This window comes from Chroicocephalus ridibundus, chromosome 1 (assembly GCF_963924245.1).
Source record: "Chroicocephalus ridibundus chromosome 1, bChrRid1.1, whole genome shotgun sequence".
In the NCBI taxonomy this organism is placed as follows: Eukaryota; Metazoa; Chordata; class Aves; order Charadriiformes; family Laridae; genus Chroicocephalus; species Chroicocephalus ridibundus.
In genome coordinates, this window is record NC_086284.1 from 22453525 (window position 1) to 22466875 (window position 13351).

At 39.8% G+C, this 13351-nt stretch overlaps 1 protein-coding gene across 6 annotated transcripts in view; it reads left to right on the forward strand.

Annotated features, from left to right (window-relative positions):
• IFT88 (intraflagellar transport 88) overlaps positions 1-9964 on the forward strand; it is a 46620-nt gene extending 36656 nt beyond the window's left edge. For 5 of the 6 annotated variants that reach the window (XM_063330993.1, XM_063331001.1, XM_063330985.1 and 2 more), the window contains 2 exons: positions 8884-8979; positions 9698-9964. In XM_063330993.1, the coding sequence (XP_063187063.1) occupies positions 8884-8979; positions 9698-9819 (218 nt within the window). In that variant the 3' untranslated portion in view covers positions 9820-9964. Of the gene's footprint in view, positions 1-3059; positions 3494-8883; positions 8980-9697 lie in introns of those variants that run through there. The other variant, XM_063331009.1, reaches the window with a different exon arrangement.
• The last annotated feature ends 3387 nt before the right edge of the window (positions 9965-13351 follow it).

Consider the following 13351-nt stretch of genomic DNA (forward strand, 5'->3'; position numbering starts at 1 on the left):
GAGGAAAGCGAAGTCTCTCTGCTTCTATAGATTTACAATGCTGACTTTCATAAATGTAAAACTCTAGCAGTGTAAGTCTGGAAACTGGCCTGCTTTGTCTTTGCACTAGGCAGTGTGCATGTTGCAGAGCTAATGATTTTTCCCTCCCATTATTAAATCCATGAAATGTTAGTAATGTTAAACTTAACTGTTCCCCTCTGCTGCTCTAAGGAAACTAGCAGACTTCAGGCTAATTCAGTCACCTAGAAAAAAATCCATTTTGACCCAAATAGGAAATGGTTTCTTTGTATTCTGCATTTGGTTTATCTTAATATCGATGGGTGTCATAAAAAGTCATCCCTTATACATGCTTCCCTCTTTTCCCTTCCTTTTACAGAGAAATAATATATGGAATATTTTTTCTTATTTGGTAATTTGATTTCTCCACCTACCTAGCAGATGCTTTACTATATTTATCCAATTCTGGAGGATCATGAAAAGTCATGGAAATTACTAGTGTAATCTTAGAATGCTGTTAAATGTATGAAGACTGCTTTCCTGGGTTCTCTAAGGGTTAAGAATGAGTGTTGGATGCTTGAAGGAGATCTCATTAGTTTTTCAGCTCAGTAGGTTCACTAGAGAAGCTTTTAAATCATTTCTTGATATGTAGAAAAAACGACATTCACCTAGGATTGAATTTTACCTGTTCTGGGCCTCAGGCCAAAGTAATTCTTGGGGTGAAATTCCTTATTTTGGTAACAGAGAGGGATGGAAACGTTTCTGCACTCTCCTTTGTTACACCAGCCCTATGATCAGGCAGCCAGCTAGAAGTGCCAGCAAAACAGCAGCCCGAGACGGCATCGGTCCCTGTTTTCTGTCATAAGGTGGAGATCCACTTTGGCTTATAATAAATAGAAATGAAGAGCAGCATTGGTAGCAGGCAAGGGTATTTACAGCTGTGCAAAACATTGCATCAGGCATACAGGCAAATGGCACAATGGGTCTCTTTTCTTACAGATACATTTTATAATTATCCCTGCCCTTGTTAGTGAAAAAAGGGCATGTATTGGGACACAGTAGTCAGTAATTTAGCGAAAGAGGATGTAAATAATGACCAAGCTGGAAAGATGCTAAGACAACATTAATCCCCCAAACTACCATTTTGTCAATACTTCTTCTAAAGACAGAAATATCTATGGAAAACATCTATGGTCTTTTAAAAAAAATTTGAAATAAAAAAAATAATCCCCTCCCCTCCAGAGTTGAACACATGAGAACTTTGACTTCAAGCTCTCGTAATTCCACAGCATTACTTTTCCTCCCAATAACTAGAGTAATGGGAGAAGAGCAAATGCAGACATTTAGGATGCTAACATAAAGAGGATGAGAGGGTAAGCAGGGTGAAGATTGACCTAGAATTTGTCCTATCAATAATTCTTAGATTGTTGATCAAGATTTTATGTCAAATTCATGAAAGAATGGAAAAAAACGGAGTTTGGGAACAAGTCTGTATAAGAGCATGTTTGAGAAGTCTCCGTTATACAAATTCAGTGCCAAAGATTCAACCTTTCTGGAAATGACTCAACAAACAAGCTGAGGTACAAAGAAGGTCCTGTATTGAGCCCAGTGTTAACTTTCTGCTGGGATTCCTAATTAAAAGTTATACTGAGATGTACTACTTACATTTATTTTTAGAAGGAGTTAAAGGCATTACACTTTTTTAACTAGTAGTGTTGACTCTGGGGAACCTTATCAGTGAAGAAGCTGCACGCTCACAGCAACAGATGTTAAGGACTATGTTGTAGTTTGTATGCCTTTTATTGAGGATGAGTGACAGAAACCTGAAGACCCAAACATTGTTTTATCCAATGTTAGGCAGCATTCACCTGGGTTATGAGTCTGTTTTTTGCAGTGTAAAAAGCCTTTGTACATGGCCTGAGTAAAGACACATACGGAATATAAACATGGGTTATCTTATTTCAGAATCTTACTACATTTTTGATAAATTAATGGCTTCAAAATAATAATAATAAAAAACCCCACATTTGTATACATTTTAAGATTAATCTTTTCCAGTGGTGTTGCCAGCACCAAAAGGGATCATTTTCCTGCAGTGTATGAGGGATTTGCCATCATTACTGGACCCAGTGAAGCATGGAATCCTCCTCAGTTTAGTACGTACTAGCTAAATTAAAGTACTTAGTAGCTAAATGAAGTGTGTGTGCATTCCAAATATTTTAGGTGGCATTCCTAACATATATTTTTTTCACCAAGTATTTTGTCCCTATATTAGGGACTCCCTGTATATTAGGAGTATTAATGATTCAGGCTTCATTGTTTTAGGAAATGTGATCTGAAATTGCTTTTAAAGAGGAAACTAAGAGGAAAGAGAACTAAGTCAGCAGGGCTTGTATTTAAAAGGACACTTACTACTTTGCTAATATAAGTTAAAACAGAAGGTGCATGACATGCATCAAAGCATAATCTGAAGAATATGATTAGTGTATGCATGAATCGTAGACAGAATGGAAAAAGAGAGACCAAGAAAATTGACATTTATGTCAGTGTCAGTTAATCTACTCTTGTCTTGTGAGAAGGATAAGTATTAAATCTAAAATGAATACCCCAAATTGAATGTGTTTGTTCACTCTTATTTATAAAAATTTTCTTCTCTCCACGAATATCAGATTTATGATTTTCGATCTTTTTGATTCATGTTGGAAGCAGCTGACCTGGGTATATGCCCTTAAAATTCTTCTTTTTCATTTTAAAAAAGGAGGATAAATAAATAATTAAATAAACAAAACAACCCCCACAAAAACCTGAAAGCTAACAGTACATCTGAGTTCTCAAAGATTTCCTTTTCAATAAGCTTTTCTTGTTTTCATACTCACTTTTTTTTGTGTTTTGCAGAGACGTGATACTAACATACAGAATTTGGAAGTTAGGACGTTGTGGTTTTTACTACCCAAAAAGATTTTTACTGTTCAATAGCATAAGGCCTTTCATAGATAAGGCACAGTATGACCTTAAGGAATAATTACCATAGTGGTGTTTACTTGGTCTCTGCATTTGCTCAGCTCTCTGAATGGGGAATTTTGTACTGGATGAGAGGGCACTTTTGTACTGACTGAGAGGAGCCGTGCAGTCTCGGACAGGAGCCCAAAGAAGCAGTGTTGAATTCAGAAGATGAAAGGCTGAGCACTTTGTATTCTCCTTGTTACCTGAGCCTGTCCAGATGAATTTGGGAAGGAAATGGCGCAAGAATAAATTAGGTACCTTTTTATCATTTTCAGTTTCAGCTGTGATGATGTCAGTGGCAAAAGGGATTTGTCCATTCCAAACAAACATTCCATATTCAAACACCCTTTACCAGCACATAGGGATCTCCTCCTATAATATGTAAACATAGTATAGATGTTAGGGCAATAAGCATCCCAAATAATCTTCACTGTCAGTAAGGCAAGAGTTTCTCTTGTTATCCTGCATCTAGGACTTCATGATCACTTATATTTTCTAGGTTTTGTGTGTAAGTTGATGCCTCATTAATGACAAAATGTGGGATTGTTCCATTGGTTGTGTGTACAAAAAAAACCCCAAACCCTTTCTTTTTATAAACAGGGAAAATTCTTGAGTGAAGAGAACATCTTAATCTGTTTCCTGCATCTGAACTCGCCTAAGTTAGCTTAACTGACATTCCAGAAACAACTTTCATTCAACAGAATTTCAAATCAAAATGAACTGCAGTGCAGTTAAAAATTGCGTCTGCTTTCCATGCCATTTCTCAGTTTTAATATAATATTCTGTCTGTTACACTGAACTTACTGTTCTCTTCGGTCAACCCAAACCAAAGCCCTCTCTTCTCCAAAGACGGCGTCTTCATCCCAAATATGAAAGACGCACAGAGCTGCATTTAAACACATTCTAGATTTGGTGAAGCATCTGCAGTCTTTAAAAGCATTGGCCACTATGCACTTTGTTACATAAACATTTTACAGAGGAGGCAGATTACCAAGCCACCTTATGCTTTGATATCTTTCTCCTGATGAGTAAAATGGTACCAAAAGCTCTAATTTATATCCTTCGTGATACTGAAGGAATTTCTGATGCAGTAGTCTCATCGCTGTAATTACAACTAGTGAAAGTCCTTTAAAAAATAAATATAAAACAATGGATTTTATGTGTTGAAGTGATATATATGCACAGGTATCTTGCTAAGTAGGAAGTTCAGAAACACAAAGAATTTAGAATCTTTTTTGCTAGATATCGCTGCTTAAAATCGGATTATTCCAAATAATTAATTTTGCAGAATATTGTTTTATTCATTATTCTGACATGTAAAATTAACCATTTTTTAAAAATAAGTTTTATACTTTGATTCCTTTTTAAAATTGTATGTGGAAGAATTAGTTCAAATTAGTTTTTGTGTGCAAGTTGAAGAAATATGAATGAACAGAACACATTATGCTTATAATACAACATAGCTAAATGTCCTAAATATAACATTATGGGCATGACTTTTAAACAGATGAGAGGAAGGAATGCACTGTAACAGATATCAGCATGTAGCGTATATTATTTATGTCTTTATATACATAGCTCCCAGTTAATGCTATTGCATGCAAACTGAGGGGAAGATAATGTCAGCATGATAATCCAACTCTCAAGCATAATAATTTTACAGAGTAGATATATTTATAAATCAGATTTTGAAAATGTATCGACCAGCTCTGCTTAATCAGTTCTTGTTGCTTTTTTGAACTGAAATCCGGAGCCATGTTCCTGCAGTCAGTTTATGTGTCCACATTATCCACCCAGGCTGAGTGGACTGGCTTCCACATGAGCTACAGTAATAACATACCTTTTAAATAAAAGTACAATAAATAAATAAATAAATAATGAGCATGTATTAATTGCAGTGAAGGTTTTCTTGGATACAGAGAGCAATTTAGTTCAGCACTGGTCTTCCATTCATTATTCAAAAGCTTTAATTAGGAGCGTGTGTTTGTACAGTTACTAGAGTAATGCAGGTAGAATTCAGTTGCAGTTTGAGAAATGTCTACCTGTAGTCCTTGGATTGCAAGTGCAGTCAGACAGATGTTAACACTCAAAGCTGGACTATTAAAGAAAAACTCTAAAAAAAATCCTTTCATCCAGAGTTTTTATTATTATCCTATGTCCTGATGTTACCTTTAGTTTTTTCTGTGTATTACTTTAGAGAAAATTAGTTTCATTCCCATAATCCAAAGGCTGGAATGTGTATAAAATCTTTGGCCAAATTATATATGTATACTGAATAAAAACATATAGATGATTTATCTGAAAATAGAACTACAAAAAGTAATTTCAAGATGAAATTTAAACTTCTGGCAGATCATGTTATATGGTCAGCAGAATTTTTAATAGCTGCCATTTTGGTAGCCAAATCCTGTATCCCATGGCAGAGTGTCAAGAAAAGCCTCAGCCCAAATGGCTCAACAACTAGGATATTCCTCCTGAAAGATGGAGCTGTGGGTTTGAACTCCCTCAGGGGCTGGAAGATATTGAAGCCAGATCTCTCGCTCTCTGAGCTGCTGTCTGACATCTCCGTGTAAGGTAGATGGTGTCAACCACCTCTTATTCTCTTCCAGATGTACTTTAAAATGCAAGATGCTGCTCTTGCACATTTTTAAGTATGCTCAGAGCATAGCACAGTCCATGGAGACTTGATGTGGTTTTGCATATTAGCTTAATTTAAACTAACTATGGGCTGCTACCAGAAAAGATGTTAACTTTCCCTTCACTCTTGCTGTAGATATAATGGTCATATAGAGGTAAGGTGAGCTGTGTGGTGATCTGCATTACTTTGCTGATACGGTTCAAACGTATCGGCAGCCTGCTCCAGCACAGCCTGCTACCACTTGACAGCACGTGGAGGGGGATGTGACGCATGGCAGAAAGGGCAGGGCGCTCCTTTCTGTGGCGAGGTGGGGCTAGATTGGTAGGTTCAGAGGAAATGAAAAGTGAAACTCGTTACCTCAGGTTGTTACGGATGCAAAAGTTTTACAGGGGCTCAAGGGATTGAACAAGTTCTTGCAGAAAAAAATAAATCAATCCATTATTAAATATCAAGAGCCACTCCCTTCCCCCAAACACATGCTTGATTTACAAATTGTTGGACGCTAGGAAACTATTCTTGGAGAGCTACTGTGTATGCTTGCTCTACTTACGATGCTCTTCCCTAAACATCTTGTTCTTTTGTATGGACAATAAGCCAGTTTAGATAGATCTTTAATCTACTATGGCATCCCTGTGTTCTTACTGCTCAAGTGTTAAGAGGATGCTGTGCCCATAGACACTTATTCTTCATAGTGTTTTCCAGGGTGCATTTAGTCAAGGTGGGATGTACTGATCAAATAACTTGCTGGTTCTGGAAAGAATAGTTCAGCCCCTGACAGCACTTCTTTTCTTTCCCATTCCTGGATATGTTCTTGCTGCTTCCCTTGCACTACTTCTAGCAGTAGTCTAACCCTTTAGTGAGCTGGTTCAGTTCATTAAATGCAGTAAATAAGTGTTTGGGCAACTGAATCAAGTCTGAAGACTAAAAAGCTACATTTGCGTGAACAGCTACGTTTGCTCACTGTAACAGCACTCACAATTCCATTTACTGTATTGACTCATAAACAGAAAGGGGAGCTTAGGCACCAAGGTGACATTGCTGAACATCCTGCAGGCATCTTGCTGCTCAGGATGGCCATTTTGGGCAACTCAATCATAGCAATAAGTGCTTAAGGAACTTCAAAGCTGTGCGGAGGCGGGGGACGGACAGTTGGTGAGATTTAGGTACTTCAAGGATTGGACACATAGGGTTGGACCCTAGGGTTGGATGGGGAGAGAAAAGGGGGGAAAATCTGGCTTCAGATTTTGGACGTGCTGCTTCATTCCCATCTTGGATGTAGCCCTAATAAAACTTAAGAGTCCTAGGATGTCCAAGAAAGCTTCTGGTTTTGGTTGTTTGTTTTAGGGCAGTAAAATGTACAGTTAACTTGTGGGTATTATGTTTCTCCCAGACATTTCGGTTTGTCCACCATCCTTTTTTTTTTTTTTTTCCTTCTTTTAGCTAATATAAAATCCTTTCCATTCCTCTGGTAGTATCACTAAAACCCATGTGTTTTCCTCCTTCACAGCTGAAAACTTTTGATATGCCATCTTCTTCCTCTTTTATTTTCATTACACCCAGTTCTTCCTTTCTGGAACCAACCAATTAAACCTATGGAGTTTCTTTGACGAGTTTAGTCTTCCCTTAGTGTAGTTTCTGCTGTATCCTCCCTGTCTTTGCATCTCCTTACAGCTTCTTCCAACTTTATTCATTATTTTGTAAATTATTCATTTTCCGTTGCACAGGACTCTGTGCCTACTCCTATTCTACTCTTTCTCTCCCTGTTAAACATCTTCTGTTGTCCTCTAAACTCCTCAAAATGTTTTCATCCACACCATCTTTGAAGCTCAGCATTCACCTCTTTATTATGCAGGCCTGTCCAAAGCCCACTGAAATCAAGAGGCAGCCCTTTTGTAATACCACAGCCATGTGGCTGAGCCTCCCCAGTCAAACCCATTGATTCCTTTCAGTTTCTTCAAATCCTTTGTGAAGAATTCACTTCTTCGTGAAATCTGACAGTGAGAATTGATCCAAGGGAGGTTGATGTACGTTAAAATAGATTTACCTTGCTTTGAAGTTTCAGCTGTAATCTGTGTCTTGTAAACATATTAACTGTTTGATGTGTGACTGTATGTATTAGATCTTTCTTGGACCAGAGACATTGTCAGCAATTCAGGGCTGAGTAAACTGAAGTTTGCAATAGTATTTATAGAGAAATAAAGGTTTGTCATCTTTGTGGAAGTTGTTGGGTATTTTTTTTTATAGTAACAATATTTATAAAAAGAATATTTATAGTAAATAAGACAATGGAAATGTGTTGCCAAGTCCAGACTTTGTAATTAATGTTTGCTGAATGAAACCCATTTTTCCTCCTTACAGATGGAGGACTTTTAATAACAGCATTGTTTCATGTTGTAAATGAGCATGTTTGTATTTGGCTGCATGGCATGTCCTGCCTTCTAAATACACCAAGCCAAACATGAAACGTTTTCTCCTAGGAGGAAAAAAAAATGCATAAAAATTTGTTGTAGCAGACAAGATTGAAAGCTTGCCATGAATGTGAAAAAGAGATTCAGAGGTGAACAGAATATTTAAAATGTCTGGAATACTGCTGTGGCAAGAGAATGTCAATCTGATGTTGTCTGGGCACGAGGCAGCCCTCAGAGCCGACACATTCCTTGGGGCCCTGCTGCAAACTGAGCTGCCAGCACAGTGTTTGCAGCAAGATGCAGGGCCGGGATGGTCTGTATACGCGAACCGTGCCTGCCTGCCATGCAGACAGCGCATGCCAATTACACTCTTCTAATTAAAAGCAAAGTTAGCGTTGTATTTAACCTTGACAGTATGGAACAGGTGGATCATACTAATATATTAGTAAGCACACAGAGGTATGAAATGTCCATATACATTGTGACAGTGTTTATATTTATCATGCTTATTTTAACTCCGAAATGTGACTGTAATTTATAAGCAACTGAAATGTCAGCATTTGAAGCAGAAATATTTTGATGTATTTACTCCAAAGTAAATAAGGCTGTATATATATTTTTTTTTTAAATTAAAACACATGTGTGTGGACACAGTGTCCATTGTGTTTTAATGACCACTATTACAAATGAGTACTGTACCATCCAAATCTTGTTTGACAGATAGTAGCTGAATTTATGTTGTTTCTTGTATCATGATTTCACAGAACATAACAGCATGTAATTTGTCTTCAACTCTTTTTTTTTTTTTTTTTTTTTTTTTTTTCCCCTCCCCCCCAGATAGTGGTGGTACCAAAGGAGAAAGACTGAGTGTCAAACTAAAAGCTTTGCCTGGAACAAGTGAACCCTATGAAAGCAGCGGCAGTAAAGAAATAGGCAAGTGGGCATCTTATACCTTCTTAACTTTCCTGGCCCTCAAAAAGAGGGGAGATGGAAAAAAAAAAGTTATTGGAAGAGCATGTAAATTTAGACAATTAAGAAAAACATTTTCCTCGTGAAATAAATGTGAAGCTTTAGCTTTGAAGCAATGGAGCTTTAGCTTCATTGTTCAGAGCTCACTGTAAAGTGATTGTAAATTAAGAAATGTGGCCCATGTAGATATTTATTACTTTCAATATGTCTGCCGCATCCTTTAGTCAGCTCTTATGGTTCTGCAGTCATAAGTTCTACAGTAAGACTGAATTTTCAGAGGGATTTAAAAACCCAAATCCATGTGGAATGTGGTACTTCCTAACATGTCCTTCCGTAACCAACTCATGAGTTTTGCTGTTCCGTGCACTTTTCCGAAGTATTTTTCTCACTTAATGACTGTAATAAAATAAAGACAAATTGATTTTAAAAAAAGAAAGGGGAAAAAAACAAAAAGACTTTTATCAGTAGCAGTCAGGTACTTTGCTCTTGCGCCATGCCTCGCTTCCTGAATGCAGGATCTTGTTCTCCTTCAGGGTTCATATGCTCTTTCTGGCCTGCATTTCAAAGTCACCTTACAGATGCGTAATGCTAAAACCCACTCTTGTGTTTGATTGTGTATGTTTGAAACAAAGCTGAAGTTACTTGCAGGTAACTATTTCAAATGTATTTATTTAAACCCTAGATGCCTCCTACATAGATCCACTTGGCCCACAAGCAGAAAGACCAAAAACTGCAGCAAGAAAAAGAACTGAGGAAGATGATTTTGCTGATGAAGAACTAGGAGAGGATTTGCTTCCAGAATAGCATATGGTCCTCTCGTAATTTTTTATCCTTTTTAAAGTTTTAGCAGAAAAACTTTGATCCACAATGATTTTGTAGTGGATTTTGATAAAATATTTGTGAAACACTTTGGATATATGGTATCTGATATTAAAAAGATGGATTTGAAGTTGCAGTGTCTTTTATAATTTAATTTTAAAAAATAATGCTAAGGTTATTTTACTCGTGCATAAAAACTACACAGGTATTCAGACTCATTGCAAACTGTATCAAATGTGTAAAGCTTTTGCTTTCAGAGATATGTCCGATAATAGTATGAAACAGAGCAGCCTCTAAAATGTCACCTTTCAATGTGAAATACCTCAGAACAATGTTATAAGGTTGAAAGTCCCATATCCTTCATCCCAAGCCAGAATTTATTTAAGGTCCGTGAATTGACAATTGACTTTCTGAAAATGTTGGATATGACCTTGGTCATCTTTTAAGGCCCCAATTCAGCAAAGCACTTAATACTGATACTGAAGAAAGCATCTTAATTTTAGTGTATGCTTAGCTGAACTAGGGCCACTTTGCAGTCTCTTGGCAACCTCCTAGGTATTTTTGCAATTACAAAGAGGAGGTTGTGGTTTTGGTGTGGTGGGTTTTTTTTTTTATTTTGAATGGTCAGAGTGGGCAGGGTTTCAGTCTAGTTTGTTCAGAATTGCTAATTAGATTTCAGCTCATTGATAGGGTTTTAAACTAGGTTTGAAGGGGGATGGGGATGTAACCAGAGTTACTAAAGTGGTGCCTGGGAGCAGCATGCCAGTGCTGGTAGGTAAAAGCGCTAGTAAGGTCTTGCAGCCTGTTGTCGCAGTGAAGGTGAGAGATGATGACCTGTGTGCTAGCAAAGACATGAGGAGTAGTGATGGGTTGGCAACTGCAGAAATGTCTGAGCACGGTCAGGTGTGAATAAGGGCTTGTCCCCCCCAATAAAGTGGCAAGGCAATTAGCCCAGCTGAAGTGCATCTACACTAATGTACGCAGCATGGGCAACAAACAGGAAGAGTCAGAGGCCATTGTACAGCAGGGAAACTATGATATAGTTGCCATCACAGAAACATGGTAGGAAGACACGCACAACTGGAGTGCGGCGATTGATGGCTACCAACTCTTCAGAAGGGATAGGCAAGGAAGGAGAGGTGGCGGGGTGGCGCTCTATGTCAGGGACAGTTTTGAATGCCAAGAACTTAACAATGTGCATGATGACAGTGTTGAGTGTTTATGGATAAGAATCAAGGGGAAGGCCAATAAGCCAGACATCGTGGTGGGATTTTGTTATAGACCCCCCTAACCAGGATGTAGAGGCCGATGAAATATTCTATAAGCAGCTGGCAGAGGTCTCATGATCATTTGCCCTTGTTCTTGTGGGGGACTTCAACTTCCCAGACGTCTGCTGGAAATATATAACACAGCAGAGAAGGAATAGTCCCGGAGGTTCCTGGAGTGTGTGGAAGACAATTTCCTACCACAGCTGGTGAGGGAGCCAACTAGGGAAAGTGCCCTACTGGACCCCCTATAAGAGAAGGTCTTGTAGAGGATGTAAAGATTGGAGGTCATCTTGGGCAGAGTGATCATGAAATGATAGAATTTTCGATTCTTGGTGAAGCAAGGCAGGGAGCCAGCAGAACTGCCGCCTTAGATTTCCGAAGGATGAACTTTGGCCTGCTTGGGAGCATGGTTGAGAGTGTCCCTTGGATGACAGTGCTGAAGGGCGAAGGTGCCCAGGGAGGCTGGTCTTACTTCAAGGAGGAACTCTTAAAGGCACAGAAGAAGGCCATCCCCAAGTCCCAAAAAACAAGCAGACAGGGAAGAAGACCAGCCTGGCAAAATAGAGAGCTTTGGCTGGACCTCAGGAAAAAAAGGAAAGTTTATGATCTTTGGAAAAGAGGGTTGGCTGCTTATGAAAAATACCAAGGTGTAGTGAAGCTATGCAGGGCGAAAATTAGAAGGGCCAAAGCTCAAGCAGAACTCATCTTGGCCACCACAGTTAAGGATAACAAGAAGAGATTCTTTCGGTATATCAATAGAAAAAGGAAGACTAGGGAAAATGTAGGCCCACTAACGAATGAGATGGGCGCCCTAGTGGTGGAAGACATAGAGAAGGCAGAGCTACTGAATGCCTTCTTTGCTTCAGTCTTCACTGCTAAAGCTGTCCCTCATGAATCCCAGGCCCTGGAGGCAAGAGGGAAGGTCTGGAGAGAGGAAGAGTTTTCCCCAGTAGAGGAAGATCAGGTTAGAGACCACTTGGCCAAATTGGACATCCATAAGTCCATGGGCCCTGACGAGATGCACCTGCGAGTGCTGAGAGAGCTGGCAGATGTTATTGCTTGGTCAGTCTCCATCACCTTTGAAAGGTCATGGAGAACAGGAGAGGTGCCTGAGGCCTGGAGGAAGGCCAATATCACTCCAGTCTTCAAAAAGGGCAGGAAGGAGGACCCAGGGAACTGCAGACCGGTTAGTCTCACCTCCATCCCTGGGAAGGTAATGGAGAGACTCGTTCTGGATGTCATATCCAAGCACGTTCAGGAGAAGGAAGTTATTGGAAGTGGTCAACATGGATTTACCAAGGGTAAATGATGCTTGACCAATCTCATAGCCTTCTATGATGTTATAACTGGTTGGCTAGATGAGGGCAGAGCAGCAGATGTCATCTACCTTGACTTCAGCAAGGCTTTTGACACTGTCTCTCATAACATCCTCCTTAGGAAACTGAGGAAGTGTGGACTAGATGAGGGGACAGTGAGGTGGATTGAGAGCTGGCTGTGTGACAGGACTCAGAGGGTTGTGATTAATGGAGCAGGGTCGAGTTGGAGGCCTGTAACCAGTGGTGTCCCCCAAGGGTCAATACTTGGACCAGTATTGTTTAACATATTCATCAATGACCTGGACGAGGGGACAGAGTGTATCATCAGCAAGTTCCTGATGATACCAAACTGGGTGGGGTGGCTGACACCCCAGAGGGCCGTGCTGCCATCCAGCGTGACCTGGACAGGCTGGAGAGCTGGGCAGAGAAGAACCCAATGAGGTTCAACAACGACAAGTGTAGGGTCCTGCACCTGGGGAGGAAAAATGTCAGGCACCAGTATAGGCTAGGGGTGGACCTGCTGGAAAGCAGCTCTGAAGAAAAGGATCTGGGGGTCCTGGTAGACAGTAAATTATCCATGAGCCAGCAATGTGCCCTTGTCGCCAAGAAGGCCAATGGAATTCTGGGCTGCATAGGGAAGAGTGTGGCCAGCAGGTTAAGGGAGGTCATTCTCCCCTTCTACTCTGCACTGGTGAGGCCACAACTGGAATACTGTGTCCAGTTCTGGGCTCCCCAGTTCAAGAGAGACAGGGAACTACTGGAGAGAGTCCAGCACAGGGCAACAAAGATGACTGAGGGATCGGAGCATCTCCCTTGTGAGGAAAGGCTGAGAGAGCTGGGACTCTTCAGCCTGGAAAGAGAAGGCTGAGGGGAGACCTTATTAATGTTTACAAGTATCTAAAGGGTGGGTTTAAGGAGGATGGAGCCAGGCTC